Source organism: Serinus canaria, chromosome 4 (assembly GCF_022539315.1).
Source record: "Serinus canaria isolate serCan28SL12 chromosome 4, serCan2020, whole genome shotgun sequence".
NCBI classification, from domain to species: Eukaryota; Metazoa; Chordata; class Aves; order Passeriformes; family Fringillidae; genus Serinus; species Serinus canaria.
This window is the reverse complement of record NC_066317.1, coordinates 25,739,559-25,765,556: the sequence shown is the minus strand read 5'-3', so window position 1 is coordinate 25,765,556 and position 25,998 is coordinate 25,739,559. Positions and strand designations below refer to the sequence as shown.

At 44.4% G+C, this 25,998-nt stretch overlaps 1 protein-coding gene across 1 annotated transcript in view; it reads left to right on the top strand.

The window, feature by feature from the left end:
- Positions 1-14,883: 14,883 nt before the first annotated feature.
- The window catches only part of ELOVL6 (ELOVL fatty acid elongase 6), a 73,526-nt gene continuing 62,411 nt past the window's right edge, over positions 14,884-25,998 (top strand). The window contains exon 1 of the mRNA XM_030238909.2: positions 14,884-15,091. Coding sequence (XP_030094769.1) covers positions 15,003-15,091 — 89 coding nt within the window. The 5' untranslated portion in view covers positions 14,884-15,002. The remainder of the gene's footprint in view (positions 15,092-25,998) is intronic.

Sequence of the window (25,998 nt, the reverse complement as noted above, 5' to 3'; positions counted from 1 at the left end):
ACAAAGTCACACATAACAGTGTGCAGTGCAAAGTACAGGAGGAGGAAGGGCCTCCCACAGTGACCAGCTTCCATTAAGTTTGGATGAAGGTTTTGTCCTTGACCTCACCATTGATGAGCCTTGGTATTTTCCCTGAACTTACTTATGAAACTTTAGGTTTTCCAGGTCATTTTCCAGGGGACAACAGGAGTGAAAATCTTGCCATTGTAAATTGTTGGTTTAAAGATAATCCCAGTTACTAGTGGCCAGAATTCATGACTGTGTGACAGCTGCTTGCTGGCACACATGGTCAATGCTGGGATCCAGGCTCTGGTAAGATAAATGTCCAGGTCCAGGAGGTCACCATGACTGGCTTTACTTGCATTTGCAAGGAAGGGATTAGCTGGAAGAGATCTGCATTTCCACTTCTGAAGGCCAGCATGATCATGCATACTGCTTTGGATAATTCTTTCTTGGAGGCAGATGATTTGCCTTCAGTCCTATTTGAGGCTCTTAAAGACACCTCACTGCCTTGCTGGAAGGGAATACCTCATGCAGTAGAAAAGCCTGTTTTCCCACACACACCTTTAACTCTTTGACTCCACATAAACACAACCCTTAAAGACTGAGTATCTCATAATAATGCAGTAGGAAATGAGCAGTACTTCAGCTCTGTCAGTTCCCAGGTGTGTTCATGTAGCTCTTAAAAGCCTGGCATCTTCAGCAGTAAAACCCTGCTTTGTAAAATCTGAGTTGCTGTTTTTCTGGTGGAGCTGAGGAAGTTGTTGTCATCCAAGCTGCACAGAACACCTTATTGTTCTGCTTGTCAGCTAAGATGCCAGGATCATTGTCTGCACGCTTCAGTGCACATCTCACAAATTATAGCTGTACCTGTATGCAGGCTCAATTAGGTTTGTTTGTGTACAGGGGAGCTGAGACATTTCACTGCTGCCTCTGCCAGTGCCTATTCCCAACACTCTGACGTGGAAAGAAAGAAGAAAAAGACTCCTTTTCACAAGAGAGAGCAGAAAAACCAGAAAGGAGACCTGCAGTAACACCGGTCACTGCTTCCCATTGTATTATCTACAGAACAGGCTGAAAGATCCAGGGTAGTAGGAAGGGCCTGGGATGTGCACAGGCAACTGAGAAAGCAGGGTAGGAGCACTAGTGATACAGTGGGAGACCCAGGCCAGAGCTTTAGGGCCAGAGGGAGGTTGGGAATAGAAGCAACAAGCTTGAAGTTGACTTATAATAATCTGTTTGGTTTTTTTTCCTTACCTCTCCTCCCCAGATAAAGAATGGGACACGAAATTAATATTTCTCTAGTTTTCTGGTAACTGAGGTCTTTAATTTTACTCATAAGCTGAAAAAGCAATGAAAAAAATTTCAGAATGGAAATTTGAACCTTTAGGTTTCAAAGGCATTGAGATGAAATTTTGGCTTACCCTAAAGTAAGTTATCGGGGCAGAGGAAAACATGGGATCCAACCTGATTCAGCTGAATTCATGATCACTTGAGACTGAATTCTCCATTACATTTATCTGCATTTGCTAACAAAGTTTAATCCAGTCTTGTTTTTTCTTTTTTGTTTAATAATTAAAGTTTATGGTACAATTATGCTCATGCTGTAACCTAGATAGTTCCCACATGTGGATGTCTGGCTGTAATGCTATTTCTAATAAGTTTGGACTCCTTTTTATTTTTTCGCTTCTTACTATTTAAATGAAAACTATTTCTGATATTAAATAGTTCTAGATGTTGAAGAAAAGGTGCTAAAAAATGACATATTGAATGTTTGAAGATTTGATTTCAGTAAATACACATGGGTTTGGACAAATTAAAAAAATCTTGCCAGAAGATCCATGAATTATGTTTTATCTAGGTGGTGAGAGATGCTTATAATTTATATAGTAGGACTTGCCCTTAAAATGTCTTTTACAGTTAAGATTCTTATGTCACCTGTATTTATGAATTATTTGAATGAAGGGGAAATCAACCAGTTCCTTAACTGAGAGGAACATTTGTCTGCCAGGCTTTGAAAATGTGAAGATAGTGAAGAAACAGATGTGAAGAAACATAAACATTATTATGGCCAGCAGGTGGACTGGGGCTACAGATGTGCTGCTAAGCCTGAACCCTGCATTTTCATCATCATGCTTGTACTTTGACTCAGTCTTCCCTGCTGCTTGAGCTACAAAGCAGCTTTTTGCAGCAGAGTTGATTCTGTTAGAAAAAGAGGGTGGTGACCTTCCAGGCTGGAATTACAGATGAATGCCTTTGGAAAGGCAGCAGGAAAACTGTCCTTAGTTTCAGCTGTCAAAAATGAAAGGCATGTCCATGTCAGTCATGGTACATATAGGCACACACAGTACTGAATTGATCTCTGGTCCTACTTTAGAGTAACAAACAGGTCACAGTACACAAATTGCTAGGAGATATTTTACATTGAGGGTTAATGTTGTTTACCTTCAATAATGTGTATGGTAAAGCAAGGTGCACAGTAACTTAAAACACAGGCCTAAAAAAGAAATTTATTTTTTCATTATTTCTATACAAAAAAATCAGTGGTGACAAAGTTGAATGCATATAATTGTCGAACTCTTTCCCAAAAATAATTCCCCTTCTATTTCAGTTTCCCTTCTCTCCACTCTTCGTAGAACCTCGGTGGTTTTTGTCCCTGCTATTTTTCTTTTAGCTCAAAGCATGGCTTCCCTGCAGAGAAAACACGTGAAAGGAGTTTTGCCATTGATTTCAAAAGGGACTTGATTTGATTCCAGATCATCTTCCTGGCCATCACAAAAAAAGAGTAAGGGCTGAAACACACAGTCTAGGAGCTTTTATGGAAATTCAGGGCTTTATTCTGAATGCACTCAGGTGCAGCGTTTCACAGGAAATTTCCAAAGGTTCAGCCAGATGATAGAAATCAAAAGCACAGTCTCACAGCCAGTCTGATCACTTTGCCTGAAACTGAAAATCATGAGGATCTCCTTTGAGCAGGACTGATCCCAACAAGTGCATCAGGCCTTTGAGGTTAAACGTATTGAAAGGCAGTCATTAATGTCACTGGAGTTATAGCAGGGATGTATTTATGCTGAGAGAAATCTGTGGTGTAGAAGTACAAAATGCCAAGCTCAGTTGAAAGGTTTTGGGGCATGTGTGTTCAGATGGGTAGAAAGATGTGATTTCTTTCTGCTCTGTTTGGTATTTGGTTTTTTATTTAAAAAATTTTTTTGAGTAGTAATTTATTCTATGCAGCATGTAGTGCTATTTGTCATCCTTATCCCTTCAACTATTCCAAAATCAAGACTTACAAGCTTTGGGTGGCACATTTCAGGTCACTAAATTGGGAAATGAAATGAAACTAGAAAGCCTGTTGAAGTAAACCACCAGGAAAAACTCCTAAAGGACTGCTATTATCAGAACATTGAAGAACAAATATGAAAAAAATATGCCTGTGTTTCCTATTTATCTGAGCAAAACAGTGACTGTGACCTACATAACTTGTGGACAGGACAGGTCTGTTTGTCTAGACCCCAACCACAGCATGGACACATAGAGCACTTTCTTAAGGGCTCCTGAAGGTACACCTTAGCCTGGCAACAGCAAGTCAGTCTAGAAGCTTTTATTTATAGATTCCAGAATGCCAGTAATATTGGAAAGTTTTCCAGTTTTGGTCTGCAATTGGAGCAAAATCTCTCCCATCACTGCAGAGACCATAGTAATTGTGCGTGTGCATGAGTAGTAGCTTTGCTGGAGCACTATCTCCGTATCAAGGAGTCTCCCTTCAAAAATTCTAAGGCAAATTCAAGGAGAACCCACAACCCTTCTTGATTGTGAGGGCAGAAGCTAGCCCCAAAATGCAGATCAATGAAAGTGTCAGTGAAGGCATCTCAGAAAGAATAAGTCAGTTACACATTTTATTATTCATTTTGATCTCTCGGGGGACTTTGCAAAATCATTGAGTGAAAATGTGATTTGGGATGTTTGCACTGGATGTGGAGGTGATATAGAGTTCTTCTCTACATTGCTGTCAGCAGAGGAAAAAGCTGTGATGGAATTCATAGTAGACTTGAACCAGCTGATGTCAACAGCCCTACCTCCACTGACTTCCACACAGCCAAAGTGGTTGACCCTCATTAAAAATCTGCCCCAGTAATTCTGATCCTTCTCCAAATCTGTCTCTTATTAGCAAATGAGTTTCCTGAAGCACCTTCATCCATCTTGCGCCCCTCTTCCTATCTAATATTTTCCAGAGTAAGACATCCTTCGGTAGAACACATTTCACTAGGCTCATTCCCCTGAGGTTTATAAATAATAAGTCACATAAGCACAGCATCTTATTTGCTGTATCTGCTTCATTTATTTCAATACAATTCAGTTGTATTTCCCTGCATGGAAGCAGCAGGAAATAGCCTGCAAGTGCCTAACAATACTCAAGACAGTACAAAAGATTGTACGGAGTAACAAGCTCAGCACAGCTCAAACATCCAGTGAAGCTGTGACAAAAGCCTCTCACAGACCATAGCTTACAGAGCCAACCTCCTAATTACCTCTTGGTGCAAGAGTCTTGATTGTCACTGCAAAATAGAGGAGGAAGCAACACTAAAAGATAGTTCAGCAGCTGGGCCCACTTATCAGGGTTTCTCAGTCCTAAGGTTGGTGCTTGCCATCCATCTATTCAGTGGAGAGAAATGGAGTTGGAGCTGGGGAAAAAAGTCTGCTAACAGGCTGGAAATTGATGTATAGACTGCAGGAACTAATTAAATTTCCACTGGAGCAGAGAGGAACCAATAGTGAGAGCTCTTGTGCTCTGCAACTAAAATTTAGGTGGGACCAGAACACCAGAGCTCAGGTGCCTGGCTTTAGGGTTTATTCACTGTCTATCCCAAACCAAACAGTGGCACCATTGCAACAAACAGGACCTTAAAACCAGCGGGGGAGAACTCTTACCGGCCCTATCCCTTGAATCAGCAGCCTGGGAAAGCCCTCAGGGACACATGCAGCTGGGAGGGGGGCTGTGGAATGCTTACTTGGATTTTAGCACTGACTGGCACTTTTGTCCAAGCCTGGGTTTGGGTCTGGTCATTACCCAGTAGTGTCCAAAACACAGGCTCCAGCAGAGGGCACAGCCACCCAGCAGAAGCAGAGAGCTGGACCAGCAGCAGAGGCAGTGCCAGCAGAAGGATGTTCCTGGGAGCAGAGATCACAGAATCACAGAATCTGCTGAGTTGGAAGATACCCACAAGGATCATCCAGACCAACTCCCAGCTCTACACAGGGCCATCCCCAAGAATCACACCTTGTGCCTGAGAGCATTGTCCAAATGCTTCTTGAGCTCTGTCAGGCTTGGCACTGTGGCCACTTCCCTGGGGAGTTGTTCCAGTGCCCAAACACCCTCTGGGTGAAGAATATTTTCCTAGCATCCAACATAAAAGTCTCCTGACACAACTTCAGGCCATTCCCTCAGGCCTTGTCATTGGTCACCACAGAGAAGAGATCAGTGTCTGCCCCTGCTCTTACTCTCATGAGGAAGCCGTAGATGGCAATGAGGGTCTCCTCAGTCTCCTCTTCTCTAGGCTGAACAGACCAAGTCTGTTCCTTCTAAGGCTTCCCCTGAAGGTCCCTCACCATTTCCATTGCCATTCTCTGGACACTCTCTAACAGCTCAGTGTCTTTCTTATATTGTGGTGCCCAAAACTGCCCCCAGCACTCGAGGTGAGGCCATCTCAGTGCAGAGCAGAGCAGGACAATCCCCTCCCTTGCCCAGCTGTGTCTGATACCCCCCAGGACAGGGTTGGCTCTCCTGGCTGCCGGGGCTCAGTGACTTAACTTGCCATGGACCAGGATCCCCAGCTCCCTTTCTGCAGCACTGCTCCAGCCTCTTGTTCCCTAGTCTGTATGTACATCCGAGGTGCCAAATCTGGCACTTTTCCTTGTTGAACTTCATAAGGCTGGTGAAGTCTCAATGCCCAGAAGAACTGGCTCCTGCTGACCCCAGATGCACCCCAAGAGGAGCTGAGGTCCTTTTCTAAAAACACCCTGGTCCTTGCCACTTCCAAGAGAGGTGCAACATCTGCTTTTAGCACCAAAGCATATGAGCACCTGGGCAGGTTAAAGGAAAGTAGCACAGCCAGAATGTTAGGGTGGGTTTTTTGGGGGTAATTTTTTTTGTTTTTTGATTTTTGTTTTTTTCTTTGGGGGGGGGGGGGTGGGTTGTTTTTGGTTTTGTGGTTGTTGTTGTTGTTTGGGTTTTTTGGGTTTTTTTGGGGTTTTTTTGGGTTTTTTTGTTTTTTTGGTTTTTTTTGCAGTGTTATATTTGATCTTATTTTGGATATGGGCATCAGGCAGGCTTCCTAAGCTGGCAGCTGAGGTTTTCCATTTCTTCCCACTAAACTCAGGTTCTAGATTCAGGGGTATTTGACCGTTACCTGGTTAGAAATTTTCTTGCCTTGCAAGAAACAGAAAATCCACCAGCTCTAACCTGTAACTATCTTTTCTGCCTAGTTCAAGAGGGAGCCATGGGCCCGAGGTGTAGTGGGGCATGGAGGCCCTTCCTCTCTGAGCTGGGACAACTCTGCTTCCTTTCTTCACTGCTAGCCTGTTCAGCCTTACAAAGGGACCAAAGCAAAGGGAGGGCATTCCTCCCTTTCAGCCAACATGTGAGGAGAAAGTGATAAACATCCTTCAGGGAGTTACAAATCAGGAGATGTGCCTTCCTTGTGCAAGGGAGAGCTCAGGGACCACTTCTTCCTGTGATGCCTCCCAGTGCTCATTTTAGCTCTGTGCTCTCCCCAGTTGGGGCTCTCCCTCTGTGGCATGACTGAAAGCACACTTGAGCTTTCTGTTTGTCTCAGTAGAGCATCATGGCAAGTGCAATTGTCATATTATACAACATGACAGCAATTAACACCTAGCTACAGCACTATGGCATCTAGGTCTTTCTCCACTGATGACCACAAATTACAGACAAGCATTTACACTATGAGCACTATGAATAGGGCACATTTGAATTATGTGGACAATGTATGTAACAAATATGCAGCGTAACAATTATGCTTTGTACATAAACACTTTCCTTCTAAGGCTTTCCCTACATTTAAACCTCAGTAATGAATTTAGCCTTCTGAATCAGCTGTGATGGGAGAGTTTTGCTCTTTAGAGAGAAAATGAAGCACAGAAGTGACTTTTCAGAAGCATCTTGGAAACTCTGACATTGAACCATTTAGGCTTAATGAATAAAACCCATAAAGTTCACAGGTTTGGCATGTAACCATAAATTGTGTTTGCACATGCCTGCTTCTGGGGCCTGACTGAAGCCCAACAAATATTCTGTTGATTTCTGTAATAAAGAATCAGCACTTTGACCTTCAGAGATCATGCCATGACACAAGTTTTAAGAAGTAAGTGATGAAATTTCCTGTCTTCTGGCTGTTGATTTGAACAAATCAGTGTTCGGATACACTGATTTGCTGTCCTTCCTAAGGAAGCTAGTGAAGAGCCACAGATAGAAATGCAAAGAATCTTCCTCTGGTCAGTTCCTCATGCTGATGAGTGCTCATATCTGACATATGTGTATTCAAACTTTCATTGTATAGTCATATAAGCATGCTGGAAAATTTGTCTCTCTTCTTTGGACTGTCCTGGACAAGGGAGAGAGAAATGACAGGAAAAAGGATCTTGGGATCAAAGACAGTGGTATATTTCTATGTCTTCCTATGGGAAGGTAATTCTTATCCCTGAATGGATCTTTCCCATTATCTGTACTTTTGAAAATGCTGGAGAAAAACCCCATAGTTCCAGATTTTATCATCCTTTTTTTCACATTTAATATTACTTAAAGTGATATAATAACATCCTACCTTATGTCCATATGACAACTTATATATGACCCTCATACCAGAACTCTGAAACCCCTCATTTCCAATTTAGAGCCAGACTTTAAACAGAGCCCTTTCCCACACTGAGCATAAGTTAACTAAGCTGAGCAAACCTGAACCTATCCCTTTCTGATCTGAATAGCTGGCCCATGGCTAATCTATTTCAAGCACTCTGCTTCTCTGAGTGAGAAGTTGTGTCTGCTGTAAGCTTGCAGTGCTGAGGGCTTATCCTTGGACAGCACCTGGCTGTAGCAATATGCATTTCCCAGTTTACAGATTGGTAGATAGATCACTACTGAAGCAGGAAAACAAGATTAAAACAAGCTGATAGCTGAAACTGAGGAACAACCTGTCTGCTCAGTAATGTATAAAACCCAGAGAGAACTGACACCTCACACTTTAGCACCCTTGCCATACTTAGCAGGTGGTCTTTCTTCCTTGCCCATCCCACAGCCCCTGGAGATGTTTCAAGAGTTGGCCGCTACAACTTGCTGGCTCACTTGGCCCCTTTAGAAGAATGCAAGGGAGCATCCCAGTTCTAGCTGCACCACCAAGGACACTACTCACCCTTTCTATGGGCCAGACCTGACCTGTCAGGGAGCCAACACAATTCATTGCACAAGCTATTTACTTTTATTTTTTTTTAGATGAATTACCCACCCACTGTAGTGAGCAGCATCAGCTGATGGAGGGACCAAGGGAATTCCAGGGTTGCAGAAGCAGGGAGAATGCATGACCAACAGGAGAGCAAGGAGCAGAAACTCCCCTTCTGTGGCAACCAGGCTGGTTCAGCCCTTCCACCCAGGCCTTCCTGCCAGTGTGGCAATAGGTTGGAGTGCAGAGAGCAAGATGACATGTTATTTTGGAACACTCCCCAAATAGCATTCATCCTCCAAACAACTGTAATTCCTGTGGCTCTTCTGTTGGAATGCAAACAGCTTGAGGCACACAGGCATGGTTATGTGCCCAACTGCAGGTGATTGCATCCACGGGTAGGTAGGCTAGGGTATCCAGCACATTTCTGGGGCTGGCACAGAGGACATGAGATTTAGGGGAACAGCTGCTGGAGGTCAAGAAGAATACTGGAGGATATCTCAAATAGCAGTACCAGACACCTATTTCTCTGAAAATGAATTGAGACTGCAGCAACTTATGTTAAGGGTCCTCAGCCATGATGTAACACAGCTCCAGCTACACTGATGAAACTGCTCAGTTATTGGATACTCCAAGGCTTGAGTAGCAGGGGCACAGCCTGCACACAGGCTTCCCCAAACCTCTGAAACAGTGACAGCAGATTTAACATACATCTGGATACAAAAACTTACCCTTGACCCCACTGACCTCCTTGTAGTTTTATTAGCATCATAATTTGTTCTCCTTTCTTCATGTATTCAGTCTAATGCTATCATAGATAATTTTTTATGCCAACAAAAAGTACTTGTGAAGCCAAAAAATACATGTGCAGAAGATGTTCAAAGATGTGTTTAAAAATTAAAAGAAGCCCTTTAAAAATAGCTTATCTGTGCAACTGTGCAACTGTTTCACTAAAGCATTTCTTTCTTGTACTTTAAAATGCATGCATCTCTAAAATGCAAAGTAAAGTTCTTTTCTATAATATTCTTGCACAGATTCCTGATGGCACAGAGCAAGTGACTTTGCTATTGAGAACTAAAGGTTTCAGAGGAGGTGACTATAATGATTTCTTCATCTTTTGCATCCCCTTCCTCATTGTCTGCAGGGTTTCGTCTGTCTGATGAAGTGAAAGAACAAGAGAAAAGCTCAGCAATCATTCCACATTTTCAGTCTTGAAGAATCAGCCTAGGCATTATTTGAGGCACTGTTACTTTTTTGATAATTCCCTAAAAGTGAATATAATCAAATATTTATATGGTTAAATGTCTCATTATTACATGGAAGAGCGAGACCTTCTTTTTCCTCTTTTTAATCAGTGAGCCTTTGTGCATACCTGTATGATCTCAGCAGCAGCAGGAAGATTATGCAGCATACCTATGACTTAGTCCTGTCCTTTATTTTGGTAATCTCTACATGGCACTTGTGTAGCACACTCACATTTGATCTAATATCAGCCGTAAGTAATCATAACCTTAACAGATAAGCAATAATTAACAGGAATTAATCCTACTCCTGCTGTGAAGGAGCCCAAGTGATAATTTTCACCTTCAAACAGGAAGCAAGTGGGCACCATTTCCAAATCCCATCTCTAAATCCATTGCCTCAGACAGCAAATGTGCCACCACATCTAGTCCCTGCTGAGACCAGCGGTATTTCCAGACCCACTGCAAGATACGGCACAAAACTCTGCAGCAGAATCACATCTGTTTGTACTGTAAGCTGAAACAGTTGGTATAGAGCCTGTAAGACATTTGGCAATGCCACTGTTGCATTATCAGGGTTTTTTAGGGAAGGGAGTGAACTGATTTGTTCAGGAGTGATAGCAGTATCAGTTGCGTTGGCTGTGGAAGCAGTTAAACCTGAACAGAGCAGAAACAGGTGTAAAGTCCATGCCTGTTTGATGACACTTTGCTAATCACAGCTGGCAGGCAATCTCACTGCTAGAGGGTGAAATCATTAAGAAAAAAACCCCACCACAAGATTTTCAGGATGCCCAGAATTTTGCTCTGCGGCCACTTTATCAAAGCACCTGTCAGCTTTTTGCTCACTTTCCAAGACCATGAAATATGCAGAAGCATGTTTTCAAGAAATCTAAATTATAAAAAAGGATGGAAGGTAAAGGTTGAAGTACACACACTTGTTGTTATATTTACATCTTTTCACTCTTTACCCAAAATGCAGGCATACCTACACAGACACTAGCAATATCAGCTCTAGGCATCTGAAACCATGTTTTCTGCTTCTGTCTCTTTTGGACTGTAATGCAAAATTAAAATAGTCTGTAGAATGTGATTGCACAGACCCCATTACTTTAACCATATTTTCCATTTTTAACTTAATTCAATTAAAAAGTAGTACACAGGAATGTCAAGAAAATATATAGATTATATGGAATATATGGAACATTAAATACCATAAGTCAGTTCCTATTCCAATCTCTACCATAGACCTTTATTATGTCCTCAGCATGAAAACAGGTATTTCAGCACAGGCATCCAGCTCCAAAATTATGTGCCCATATTTGAACTTTTTCGTCTTTTGCTTCTGCATCCTGCCTCCTTGCCTTACAAAACAGATTATTTTTGTGGAGTTCTGAACAATGAAAGTCAATTTATTTTCTCTCCCATTTACTGACGTCATCCTACTCAAGGTTGTAGGGAAGAAAGGACACTGTTGGTGTTGTGCTTTCCCCAGCTTGTATGGTTGAAACAATCCACAGGTCTGCAGATGTACTGGCAGATAACGCAGAAAAAGACTTGTGTCTTTTGCCTATGAATGAATACCATCTGGGATGTGCTGAGAACTGCTACTAGTGTGTGCAAAGACAGCGAATACAAATTTGGTGATTTATATGGAAATGGCTGTAAGGAGGGAGATCTTGCTTTTGGATTGTGCTTTATATACAAGATGTCATGTGATCTAAACCCACAGATATTTTCCACTTCTTGCCACAAACCACAGGCTAGAGCTTCACATCAAACTGAAGAACGCTTCTCCTTCTTATGGCTGTGGAGGAAATACTGAGAAGGGCTGAGGAGGTAAACCATGTGAAGACAAAGATAAAATTACCCCACTTTCAACAGTGAGCTTTTATCGAGCCAGTCTAAACCATAGCCCTGACCATGAGGAGGGGCAGATTTCCATCTGAGCTACCCACAAGGGCTGCATCCTGGAGCTGCTGCCCAGGCCTAGTGTGTACTCTGCAGCTTGCTCCTGCCCATCGTCTTTTCTGTGGTAACTGGCATGAGCTGAACTAAAAATATTTCAGAAGAGCTCAGATCTAGGTGGCTTCAGAGCACACAGGCGACTTCTCAGCATGTGATCAAGCTGAAGTCCCTGGGTTCTGTAGCATGACAGAAGGGAGTACACTGAGACATAGACTATTTTACAAGCCTTAAAGATGACACAATAATCCTGCTTTACATTTCCTTGTAACATTGTAATTCAGGTTAATGTTTACTATTAATTTATTACATGCTATTACTTCCTGTGTACAACGGTTGGTTCATAGGGTTGCTTAGACTTTGCATGGAATCCATTCAAGCAGCTTCCCAGCTGCCCATGGTTGAGATAGGAGAAATGCAGAGGCACAAACAATTTGCAGGCCTGAGTTGCCAGGTAGACTTGGGATGGACATAAATGCCCTTTGTCCATTTTTCATTCATTGCCTGGCACTTGATGAAATCTTTGTGTTAGTACCATTCATTCTTGATACTAACTGCCATTACCTTATCCAAGAGCATCACTAAGTTGTTTCTAAATTATGGGGTATTTAGAAGAACCCAGTTTTCCATGGCTTCCATTATTGCATGTTGCTTTCATTTCAAGTATGCCAAATCACAGACATTTGATGCATTAATTGATACAGCTGGAAATAAGCTCTTGAGCACACAGGCCTCCTTCAAGTCTTTGTGTGTTTTAGTAATCGATGTCACATTTAAATCACAATGTCAACTCTCATTGTCACTTACTATACCTTGTGTTGACTTGTCAGCAGTATAGCATCTCCTTTTCCAGCAGCTGCTAAGAGTTTAGTTGAGACCTAGCTGTATATCAGCAAGAAAACTGTTCAAAATTACTTCTTACAGCAATAGAAGCCTAATGGTTTTTGCAATAAATTAACTCTATGACACAGAGGGAAAAGTATTTGCTTAGTAGCAGAAATGATAATGGTAAGGTCCCCAATCTGATTAGAGAGTTATCTGTAAATTTTGAATGAAGCTGCTTGCATTATTCAACCAAAAGGTCTTGGGTAAACAGAAACAGCATAAACATATATCTGGTAGAAAATGTATCATTTACCTGCCTTCTACACAGCCTTAGGAGACATGCTAGATAAAGGGAATAAAAAAGTAATGCTCAATAACTATCCACCAACTAAATGAGATGGGCACCCTATAAAAACCCACAACAATATAGAAGTATGCACCTGAACAAGCACAGGGGGACTAACATTGTACTCCCTGCCTCTTGAGACCACATAATTCTCCCCACACCCTTTCTCCTGAGAGACATTTCCTACTTTCACTTCAAGTTTGTGCTTTTATGTGAGAGGTTATTAAATTACTTCAAAAATGGTTATATGAAAATTATTTTCCTTTAAAATAAACTACATGTTTTTGTTTACTGTTCTTGACTGAGATCAGTTTAATCAAGTAGAAGCAGGTCCTACAAACTCCTCAAGGCTAAGGTTTTTATGCTCTTCCACACAGATTTTGCAAGTGACCCCAAGCTTGAGGATAAACTTGTAGATAGTAACATGCTAGAGGAAATTTTCAGGTAGAGCAGGACAGGAAAGGAAGTAAGATTTACTGCAGATTGTTTAACCTATGCAGAAGTCATGAGAGCTATGGAAAGCTTGGAAAAGTCCCCAGTGAGTTTTTGAGACTCACATGAATCTCAGTAGGGTTTTGTATTTCCAACGTGTTTATGCATTTTCTGAAACTGTTACAGTAAATTTTCAAGTCTTGCTATGACTTACCATCTACCTGACGTCTTGCACTCTGCAATGAAGGCTGAATGCCACACGGACGCTTTGCAAGTCTGGTTGGCAGCTGAGCTCCCAGGTAGACAGAAACCCTGCAGGGGCAATAGTCAACCTTATCTGAAGCCCCATGGCCATCCTAACCCTAAAGAAGCCCTTGTCATAACATTTCATAACCTTCAACTTCATCCTGTGCACTCTACCAGCTCTGACACCAAAATTAGGAAGCTGGCAGTGTAAGGGAGCAGGTCTTCAGACCTCCAGGCTAATGCGCTGAAAAAGATGACTCTGAAGAGTGTGGTAGTCCAGTTGCAAGCAGAATCATCAGACTGGTTAGCTGTTGATGTCCCAATACTTGAGGGCTCTCTTTTTTCATTTTCTCAGGGCTTGGGTCTAATGATACCAAAAACTTCCATGTCAGTGAGAACTGAAGTCCAGGAAAGTCAAAAGCGTGCTGACCTTACTGCACCTGCTTAGTTACGCTGGATTCTTTGACCCTGTTTTCCTCCTGCCTTAAGACTCCAAGTTTAGTGGGGGCTGGGACCATTCTTTTAGCTCAGCTCGTACTGCAATGCACATCCAGGATGCTGCTGAAGTCAGAAGAGCACAGCTGGAAACATCAGCAAGTGGCAGATGAGACGGGAAGGAAAATTTAGGCTACATAAACAGCGTGTGACCCAACTGCGAGAGCAGCTCAGCAGGTGATGGTTAGACTTAAGGTCTCTGCCCCATGCTCCACCAGCCCCATGCATACTGCAACATCCAAAAGCGTTTGTCTGTGCACAGTAGGGAGCTCGGGGCAGCCTGGCTGCTGAGGAGGACGGTGCCCCCCAGCATGGGGATACTCAGCTACAGCCCCCGTCCCCGCAGCAAACTGGACCTGACTGGGCAAGGGGGCCGAGAGCCCACTCCCTCGGGATGGAGGCAATCGCAGCAGGTGCGCTGGGATCTAAATGCAAAAAAGGACACGTCCGGGGGGTGTAGGCTTCTACTGGGGGAGGGTATGCCTCTGCCCTTCTGGCTAAATTCGAGCCTGTGCTTCTTAGCTCCCGGCTGGTCCGCAAGTGCACGCAGGGCGCTGCGGCATGGATTCAACACGAGGGTGGGGGCTTCCTATTTTTGTAGCTATTTTTTGCAGCCTGCGGTGTGTGTGTGTGGGGGGGGGGGGGGTCCTCCCTGCCATGAGCGCAGCTCCGGCGCGGTACACGGAGGAGTGTCAGGGCTGTGCGAGGGGCGGCGGGGGGCGGGTGTCCCGGGCGGCGGCGGCGGCGGCGGCGGCGGCGGGCGGGCACTAAGACCGCGCCGCCCCCGGGCGCTGCGCGGCGGCCGCAGAAGAGGAGGAGACCGGCGGGCCCGGGAGGAGAGGCGCGGAGGGGAGCGGAGCTATGCTAAACCCGGGGTACCGCTGAGGCGGGGCGGGCCAGGCCAGAGGCGGGGGCTCTCCGGCGGCGGGCGCGCAGGGGCCCGGCTCCCGAGGCGGCGGCAGGCAGCATCTCGGCGCGGGGAGCGGCTCCACAGCCACCGGGCCAATGAACATGTCAGTGTTGACTTTGCAGGAATACGAATTCGAGAAGCAGTTCAACGAGCATGCGGCCATCCAGTGGATGCAGGAAAACTGGTGAGTGCCGTCCCCGGGCCCCGCCGCTCGCCCGGATCGGGGAGGCGCTGAGCCCATCCGGGTGCGCGGGTTGCGCCCGGCCGGCGCGGTGCGGCTCGGCTCTGCGCCGCCGTGCGCGGGCACACGGGCGCTGCCGCCGGGGCTACCTGCGCGCCCGGGCGGGGTCTACAAGGCCGGAGCATCCCACCGCGGGCGCGGTGCGGTGCCCTGTGGGGCCCGACACCCTCCGCCGCCCCCTCCCGCCGCACCCCGGCCGGCCCAGCGGCGCAGAGCCGCACACGTGCCCCGGCTCTGCCCTCGGCCTCCCTCGCCTCCATCCTCGCCCGACCCTACCGCTCCCCGCGCGGCAGCCTCGTTCAAAGAAGTTGCCCGCGCTCCCCGCGGAGCCCCTTTGCCTTTCCCCTCCCCTCCCCCAGCTCTTATTAAACTTCATTTACAGCCATGCGGTTATTAACTTTCCCGGCGTGTGCGTGGGGCCGGGGAGCCGCTGCGGGACCGGGGTTGCTCGTGGACCCGTCGGGGCTTCCCGGGTGGCGGCGAGCCGAAGCCTGACGGCCCCGCATGGGGACCCACGCTCACAGCCTGGCCCGCCGAAGGGGAGTGGCTGTGCCGGCAGGCTGCTCTCTGCCAGGCACTGCCCCGGGGGCATCCCTGGGCCTTGGCCGGTAGCAGGGAGACGAGGATGGAGAGAGCGCCCCAGCTGCCCTTCTCCCCTTCTCCCCTCTGAGCTGTCCTCGGGGCCGGGATCTCTATGACACTTGCCCACCTTGCCCCAGTCCTTGTCCTGGCTTTGTCCACCAGCACGGGCCTTGTGTTCACAATCTGCCCCCACTCACCTGTGCCTTGCTGGTGCACTGTCCCTGACCGCCCTCTCCTAGAGCCCAGTCTTGCCCTTTCTGCTGCTCCTGTGGTCTCTCTCTCCAGCTAGCCCCCAGCTTTTGCACTGCCCTCCCCTGGCGTGGCTGTGTGCCCTTTGGAGCTCCTGAGTGAGGACCTTCCCCATGCCACCCTCATGGGACAGGGGTAGTACAGGACTGCCTCTGGGCCCAGGCTTTGGTGTCTACATTTGTAGGACAGAATGGTCCAGGATCCTAGGTGGATCTCAGCCAGGGATGTGCTAGAATCCTTTAGTGATTTGTCTGGGCAGTATAATTAGAATTACCATTTAAGTGCATGTATGTCTCCCTCTGTTCTGCAGGTGAGCTCATCACCTCTTGAGGGGTGCCTAGTGTCACTCATTCAGGAAAAAGGAGACCACGTAGATATTCTTGGGCTGGGAGTATTGGATGCTTCCCATTCTGTCTATGTTCCAGAAGAAAACTGGCATCAGAATAGGACATCCTCGTGAAAGAGGATGGAGGAATTGATAATGAGTATATAAAATAATCAAATAACCTAGGAGAGATACAGTTTATTTTAAAGAACATGCCTAGCAACTAGCACTCCTGCATCTTCTCCTTGAGTCTCCTGTGCTTCATGATGTGACCTTGGGAACATTACATAACCTCTCCAAGGCCTCAGTTTCCCCAGCAAAGAAAGACCAGGGGAGTGGGAGGTAATAATGCTGAAATGCCCTTATGAGGTGCTTTAATGACTTAAGTAATGTTTACCAAGTGCCTTGAAGATATCAGGTACCACATAAATACTAAGCAGTGTTATTGAAAAATTCTCTGGCAGTTTCATGTGCTGCAGAGGTCGTCAGCTGGGATTCCGTAACGCTGGGCTCCCACTTTCCTGGTTCAGAGGAGGAGACTGTCAGTGTTACACTGCTGCTGTACAGCTAGAGAGGCACAATCATACATGTCTGCATGCTTTTCAGTCTAGTTTCACCTTCTCTGAGGGAACTGATGAATTAATGTCTTTGATTCTTGTGAAAGTGAAGGAGAATGATCTTCCTGTGTCCTGGGAATGTTTTTGGACATTAAATAGAGCTGTGCCCTCCGAAGTTTCTGTTGCGGCAGGCTTTTCCTAAAAATGCTGCTGAAGACTTTTCCAAGTTTCAGGTTAAATTGTACATATTTATCTTGAGGAAATGCTCTTGCTTAGTGAAACAGGTCCTGTTCAATCGTTTGGATTTTGCAGGGAGCTGAACTGGTAAAATATAGCACCTTTTTTTACTTCTTTGAGGATGACTCAATAGGTTTATGTATGCAGACATCAATGGCAGAGTACATGGCTCCTGCACTTCGTAGGTGTAGCCTTAATGTACACATCCTTAACATAAGAGCCATCCGAGATGAAGTTGTCAGGTGGTAGTAGTATGTAGGGATAAACATGTTCCTTTGCTCTTTGAGCAGGAAGACAGAGCGGGGGACATGCTTGAGGAAAGACTGGCAGGATTTTATACTGTAATTGTTATTTAAATCAGGGTGCAATACTATTACAATGTCTTACATGAAGGTAAACAAATTCTATAGGTGTGGCATTTGCTATTTTACTCATCTCAGAACTATGTCTTGTTACCTTACAATATGCACACGCACAAAAAAAGGCTGTGGGGTGTTAGGGGGCATGAATTGGCTCTAAGGAATTGACCCTTACTTTTAGATTTTGAAACGTCTGACTAGGTTGCATATAAAGATGTAGCCTAGTTTGAGGATGGATGTGAATCCTTTAACATATCCTCGGAGTTCTGAGTGGGTTAAAGCACCATCATGCCCTTTTAATTAAAACTGTGTAAGCCTAAAGCTGGAAAAGCTTGAACTCAAAGCCTAGGGGTTGTGGCATACAGCCCTAGGTACTGGTATGGTTGGTCAGGAAGGATCATGGTGCAAGGTCTGGTTCTGTTCAGCCGAGGCTTGCCCCTCTTTGCCTTGGTCCTTTGAGCCTCCTCTGAGGTTCTTCACTCCCTGGGGCAAGTGTATGTCCTTTGCCCTCACCAGTAGTTGGCACCCAGTCTTTTCTTTCCCATCCCAGGGCTTGTTTCCTTACTGCCATTTGCCCTTGAAAATCCCATCCGAGGGCCTGTTGGTCTAATGGCAGTGAATGAGCTCTTCCTTGCTTCATTCCAGGTGGTCCTGCTTCACTAGATGGAGGACCCTCTCCTGAAACATGGCACTGAGACATCTTTAAAGCTTGGGCCTGGATTAGCAGTGCTGTAAAGAAGGTGCTGTTTTTGAGGAGAAATGAATAGTCTGTTGCCTGATACTTATGAGTGGATGGGCTTCATGCCTCCCTGAATGCCTGGCTTTATATTTACACCTTTACAGTATAGCCCCCAGACTGCCTGGTTCTCATGCAGGGAGGCAGCTTGGAGACTGCAAAGATGGACCTGCAGCCTGCTGGTCTCTGATGATAAGAGCTGCCAATTAGTTGCCTTCCCTAAATTAACAATGGTGGGATTTCAGGAGGTTATAAACCAGCAGGTCCATTTACTCTCATGAAACTACTTATACTTTATATTGTGGGAAAGCTGTTGTTGATACATGTTTAAGTATAGTGCCATGGAGTAGCTTTGCATGTAAAATACAGTATCACTTTAAGATATTGTCATGTTGTACTCAAATCATGGGAGGTGTGATTTCAGTATGTTCAGGATTAAGTCAAATGTTTATTAAAATAATTGCTTAAAATGATTTCTCAAATCAAACTCTCTCAGCACCTCCTCCCAAACTTCTTCAAAGAGGGAAGTGATATGAAGTAAATGGTTTGCAAAGGATTTTTTTCTTTAAACTGCTGCAGGAGAAATAATGCAACTCTAATCCTATATTTCTTGTGGGTAAGTATATTAATATTAGTGGAGAAAATTCACAAATGTTCTGTCAGACATGCAGCATAAAGTGTTGTAGCACTGAGATCCTGATTCCCAGCTGCAGCCAGTGAGGCAGCAAAAAGCTGGCTGGTGCTCAGGAAAGGCAAAGTGACAGAAATGCCTGGATGGAGTAGTGACGGCCGGAGTCCTTCTCCATCGTGCTGCAGAGCACCAGGTTCAGGCAGCAGCACGAAGTGACAGTCGTTCCTGTTATAATTGTCTGGCCAATAATAATTATCTTCAGATGTCTGCTGACGAGGGGCTCGCCAATGGGGAGGCAGGAGGCCTGTGCTGACTGCACTGAGATTATCTGGGAGAGCTGACGTCACACCAGGGCTTGCCTAAAATCACAGAAACTTTTCCTCTGCTGCTCTGCCGGCTGCTGCAGCGCTCCGGACATCCCTGCCCCTGCCTGGTGTCCTCCTGCCAGCTGCTGCCCTGGGCATGCTCTCCTCGCTTCTCTCTCTCTCATTCCTCTCCTGTTTTGCTTCCTAAGAAGCCATAGTTTAACCCTTGGCAGCTGGCAGCATGCTCACAGGTAGTACTGGGAGGAGGACGAGCAGGATGAAAGTGAAACTGGTTATTTCCTAATTATGCTGCTGGGCTCTGCTGCAGAAACTGGCTGGTTTTGTTATCATTACCTGAAGTAATGATTCAGTAAAGAGAGAAGGACTGCATAAGGACTGCAGAGAATTTTTTGGTATCTGACAACTCAGTTTTGAAATCAACTTAGTGGACCTTAGATGAGGATAACTGTTTATGTATTTGAAAGAAAGCATCTGTGCAGGAAGTTTTTTTTAACCTTTTGTTACCAAAACTTTTATGTGACAGAGGCAGAAAATGGAGCCAGTGCTGGGAGAAATTTGTCCTTTGGTGTGATTTTCTTTCATGTCAAAACTAGAGATAAATGTGGAAGGGCAGAGGGTCAGCTAATTTGGATTTGTAAATGCACTTGCCTTTTAATAATTCACACAAGCACCATCGTCCTAGACAGGTTTGTTTCCTAAATGCAGAACAAGCTCTCCTCATCCACTTAAGCTGCTCTTACCTCATGCAGAAATCAAGAGTGAGAGGCTGTGAGCGTATCTCTCCAGGCATATGTGCGTAGCAGCCAAAAACTGATGTAAATTACTTTCTCCCCCCCCCCCCCCCCGAGTTCTTGCTAGATGCCAAGTGAAGGATGGAGAGAGGGATGCTGCAGTCACCCTGTACTTTCCTCTGTGCTGCAGCAAGGACTCAAAGGGAAGATGTGAATTGGTTCTTTTGAACAGAGAGACTGTTTGACTTGAGCAGAATTCAGTTGGCCCAAACATTTAGCCTGCCTCTTCCACATGTCATTCTCCCGACTGGATTTTTCCTGCTTTCTTGTAAAAACTGGCCATAAAGCTGACAGAGCCACCAGTGCATGGCAGAGATTAGAGGATCCCACTTCTTTGCCTTTCTTTCATCCTGCAGGCCTTTTTGAGCCAAGCCCTGATGCTTTGGAGTATCACAGGGTTTTGGCTCTTTGAAAAAAAAAGAATGGAGTCTATGAGGAATAACAGTAGATGTCCTTTCAGAGTTCAGGTGTTTTCTGTCTGCATGGGTTTGGGGAAGAAAAATTTTTAAAATATGGTGGCTACCAAAATGTCATCCTCAAGATAAAAACATCAGTGTCTTCTTGAGTCAGCCTGTCACTGAAATATAGGCATTGGCCTTTTGTTTACCTCTGTTCCTAGAGTATGAATGTATCAGTCATCATGTTGCTTCCATCATTTTAAACCTCTTCAGAGTGACAACTTCTCTTCTACTTTGTGAAACACCACATACTTCTGGGAATAATAAACTTATAGGAGTGGAGCCAGGAGTAGTTTAGGAGCTTGCTATCATCTTTAGAAGTGAATATGACATTCAAGGATGTGGATGTTCCAAAAGACTTTTTGGAAAGCTTTGTTAAGAACTTAATTGCTTTTACTTTTAATGGAAAAGAGCAGAGATTAAAACATTATTTTTAACTGTAAATTAGTCTGAAATATAAAATAAATTTTTTACTGGCTTAGGCTATACTAACATGTGAGATGTTTGTGTAACCACATTACCTCTGTAGTGTTACCCAGTAATTTTTTTCTTACCAACAGTTTTGTCAGCCCACTTGAGCCTTGCCCTGGATTGGAGTGGTAGGGTTTTGTCTTCTGCTGTGCTGCCCCATCACCAAAGTGTCCCAGACTGCTGCTACTACAAGCTGTGCTGTTCCTGTGTGCATCCCAGCATCACATCTCCTGGGGTTTCCTGGATTCACTGGGGAAGGCTGGTGCAGCCCCATGGGGAGCTCTGCAGGAACAGCTAGGTTAACATTTCTCAAGCTGTCAACAAAGGAGGAAACAGTGATGCTGTGGCTGCACCCGGGCTAATAGAAGGAGAAAACTGTATCAGTTTGTGTGCAAGGTTTGCAAATATTATGATTGCTTTCAGAGCCAAAGTAGCAATGGCACCTGATACTGCCCTTGAGGGTGTGCCTTGTACTGTGTGCTCTGTTGCAAACCATCAGTTGCAAGACTTGTTGACTTTTGTGAGGACACAAACTTTTTTTTGTGTGAATTTTATTTACATACTAGGAGCAAGGTGGAAGGACTCCAGAAACAACATGGCCTCAGTTTGCCTGGAGAAGGAACCCAGGTCCCACAGAGCAGACACGCCATGAAATGTTGGGCAGAGCTTGCATCTGCTGGGCAGGCTTTGACCTCCTGTGGGAAGAGCTGGTGGTGTTCAGAGTGGGGAAGAAGAGGGGGAGATGTAAGTCAGTGGTTTAACTCACGCCAGGGGAGTTGGACCTTGTGGAGCACAGGCAGTGGTTTCTAGGGTGCATAGCATGCAGGGGAATGATATCTCTGAGGATGTGGAGAGCCTGACTTCAAACTGAAGGCAGCCATAGCCACTTTTTAGAAGTTGGGCATCAGTCAGGTGCCTAAATCCCATCATTTCAATGGAAATTAGGACCTGTGTAATCTCTGAAAATTTCTCTTTGTGCCTTAGTTTCTCTGCTGTGAAATAGGGAATAATTACTTTCTGCCATGTCGCAAAGGTGATCCTGAGGTGGTAAGACCTGTATGTAACTACAATAAAGCAGTACAGAAAACATATTGGTCTTACACTATTGCTATGCACCTTTACACTTGTACTAGCAGCAAAGAATACTTTGTTCTTGCCAAGCATATGGGGCAAAGTTTGTCTCCTTGATTGTGGTAACCAAGGACTGAGAAGAGTTGCTGTAATATTAGAGGCAAGACAGTTTAGTGTTGGTTTCATGTGATTAAACTGCAAGAGTCCAGATCATTTTTAGTTGCAAGTTTATGAAAGGAACTTTCCTTCAAATAGTCCAATACGACATCAGGCATCAACATCTGATGATAGCTTTTAAATAGAATTTTTAAAATTTGTTGGTAATTAGTTTCAGTATGTGAAGTCTGCAAACTGAGTAAAAAATGAATTGGACGTCATCCAGGTTGTGAGCTCATCAGATTGAATGTGTTGATTTTGGTATCTAATAGCCTCAGTTACCCCTGGACATAAAACTTAAGGTCAGTCAAGAGTGTTATTAAGGCCAAATGTCTGCTCTATATGTCTTGAGCCATAAGTAGTATAAATACACTTGGAAAGAGCAATCCCAGGGAGTGCCATTTAATGTTTTAAGGGGAAGAAACAATGGGCCAAGTTAATTTTTGAAAAAAGAGGACTCTCATCTTTTGACTAATAAAATTTCCTGGGTTTCAGTTCTCTTTTTTTTTCTTTTAAAAAAAATTTATTTAGGGCCATTAAGAGCTACTTAAGATAGCAGTAAAATCCCCTAAGTATAAACAAAAGTGGGATGCCAAAGTTGTTGCACTGCGCCATTCAGATAGTGGGTTTATTAGCAAATGTTTAGAAGGTCTGTCTTTTTCCTTATGTGATTTTCCTTTTAGCTTTAATTGGGAATTTACCCTCGAAGTCCCTTCTGAATGCAGGTCCTCTGTAAACATAATTGGGAATTTTGTTGTTGCCAACATACATCATCTCCAGGCAGCTGAAAGCCGTAACTTTTCTTCCTTTTTGTTCTCCCTGGTGGAGCTGGCTGTCTAACTCCTTTTCCATGTCTTTGCAGGTCACAAGCAAAAGAAATGTTAGTTATTAGCAGGAGATTACGTAGATACCTTGCATTTCAATTCCTTCTTATTTCCTCACCTTGGTTTGACAGCCAAGCAGAAAACTCCGAGCTGTTTTGTCCAGCACATGGATGCCTAGATGCTCTTGTCTACCTCAACTTTCACAAAGACTTTTGCTCTGCTGGCACAGTAGCTCTGCAGCTGCCAGCTGCCTTGGACCCTGTTGTACCTCAGCCCTGGTACCAGCTGTGGACAAGGATCCATCCTGTTGCATGTGTTCATGGCATCTTCCATGCTCATGAGCATCCAGTCCAAACCCAGCCAAACCATGGGTGATTCCACTGCCTTTCCTAGGTAAAAGCAGAAGCTGTAAGATGTGCGAAGTGGAGCTGCTGATGAGAGTGTGCAGCTTTCATTTCAGACTCATGATGAAACAGGTTGTTTAGCAAGTTGAAGTATTTCAGGAGGCATAATGTTGCCTTTACATTATTTTGTGAGGGCATTTCCCCATTATAGGCTTTTATAAAATACTGCTGTTGGCACTGTCTGAAACAAGATGCTGCCTAATTCAACCTTTGATCTGCCCTGACTGCTCCTATGTGCTTAAATATCCTATTTTGATCACGTCTGATAATGAAAATGCTATTTTTGGTCACACAACTGTCTTGAAGTGACATTGCCTCTTGAAATGGCAGTGTACACAGATGATCAGATTATTTTGTTATGCCATTATTTGTTGTTTTAGAACTCTGTAAGTACTGTGGATTTAAATAATTCTTTTTAAATCTTGCTTGGGAGTTTCATACTAGGCAAGATGCCTTCTTGGCAAGGTACTGCCCATGGATGCAATGAAAAACTCTTGCCTTGCCCCTAATTTTGGGTTTAGTTTAAGACTAGTACTGCAAGCAGACAAAACTCACTATTTTTTAAAAGTTTAGACAAATTATTGCTTGGACTGTGACAGCCAGATCTGTGCTGCTAGATTGCCACCACCTCTGTGACCCAGTGGGGAGTTTTGCTTCTGTTCCATTGGGGAGAGAATGGCTCCAAACAGCCAAAGACCATGAAGAAGAATAATGTTATAGCATTGAAAGGAATCTTCAGTGTCCTTGTTCGCTAACTTCTAACATCAGGACTGAAATGCATATTTTTCAGTTTTAAGAAATTCACATAAGCTTTCCAGCATTTTCCAAGAGCTCCTCTCCTATATCAGTGCTTAGATCATGGACAAATTTAAAAATTTTGTTTGAAAGATAGGTTCAACACCAGCTATTCCTATTGTAACTCTTGGAGCCTGAGTGTCTCAAGGCTGTTGTACCAAGGATGCTCACACTTCTTAGGAAATAAAGGAAAACATTTTGCTGAAAGAAGGATTCTGAAAACCAGTCCCCTAATGTTTGTGAGAGTGGTCCTTGTGTAATGGTGCCCCTGGAAAAAAAAGGTAGATACAGTGGGTGCGCTTCCCAGATCCTTCCATATGTGATGTGTTTTGATTCTGCCCGCTATGTTTGCTTGGGATGTTTTGTTTAATGTCCAAGATTCTGGTATTTGATGATTCGGACAATTTTTATTACTGATCATTCAGTCAGGTCCTAGGAGCATCTTGCAGGCACTGGTGATGGCATTTGTCTGACCACAGGTGCCTGCTATGTGAGGTATCTGAGTCATCAGGAAGTGGGCAGCTGAGAGAACTAAGTTTTATTGTAAAACCACTCCTTCTCTTACCAAATGTAGAGACTCAGGGAGCAAACTAGACCATAGTTATTTCTCCTGATCCTTCTTCCTTCTTCTCCCCCATAATGCATTTTTTTCTTTTTTCAGGTACCTATTTGGTTTTAACTTTCTCCCACCCTTTCCCATTCCTCTTTCATTTTGTGTATATCTTTTTCCCCTTTAGGAGCAGTTAAGTCAGCAGCACAGCTGGCTGGGGAAGGGCCTGGATGTTTCTGCAGAACACCCTGCATGGTGGGAAACAGCTGGTGCATATTGGGCTGGTGGAGCTGGGCAGCACAGACCTGGCCTTGAGCTGTCTCTGGCTGAACATAAAAAGCACTGCATCAGGGTAGTCCCACTGCCATCTTCTAATAAAATCACTTGGTTTCTAGAATAAGGCAATAATAACCAAGGAAGAGTACTTGCTTGTACCTTTCCACAGCCCCATGGTATACTGGTATAAAAGGAGCCTCTCTTAAAAGCCACTTCCCTGTCACTAAGTGGAAAAATACTGAAGTCAGTCCACGGTAAAATGGCAGTTGGCTTCAGTGTTTAGTTCCTAAACTTATGAGTGTTGGCTAAATGTAATGTAGCATCTGGTATGTAAAACAATTATGACAATTCGCATATTTTGAAATGGTCATTACTGTAAATGGAATAATTGGAAAGATGTGAGAAAATGAAGAGAAAAGAAGTTGTGCCTACATTTAGAAAAAAATGCACCAGGCTGATAATATGGGCAATCTGGAGATCAGAGAGAAATCCTAACTGGAAGAGCTACCACAGCTTTTTACTGTGGGGTGAACAAGCAGAGCTCCTTCCTCTGCTTTCTGTAGTGGCATGCCATTGATGGAGAGGAAAATTGGATGAGGGTAACAAAACAGGATCTGTTAGCATTGATCATGTATTGGCATTAAAGCTGGGAATGCAAATTTTGACCTCAGGCTTTCCAAATGTTCTTGGCTTAGCAGTTCTTGTGACTTCAGCTCTTGGGGTGCCATGGAGCATCTTCCCATATAAATTCTGGTGGCTCTGGGGTAGGCATGCTAAGTGTGTAAGTTGCTGAGGGTGGTCCTTTGCTGTGCCTCGGTGAACTGTTTCAGGTACTGTGTCCAGTTTTCATTGCTTCCAATAAAATGGCATATAGGATTGAGGGGCATTTTTGACAGACCACAGGTATCTTGCCTATGCTTTTATGATTGTGGTCCAGCATTTTGTCTTTACAGGCTGTGTCCTGATGACCTTAGTTACGATCCATATTTATTGGTGGCAGAGTTAGACTCCTTTCCATAAACTAAATAGTGTTGTATCTGTTTACAGGGGAT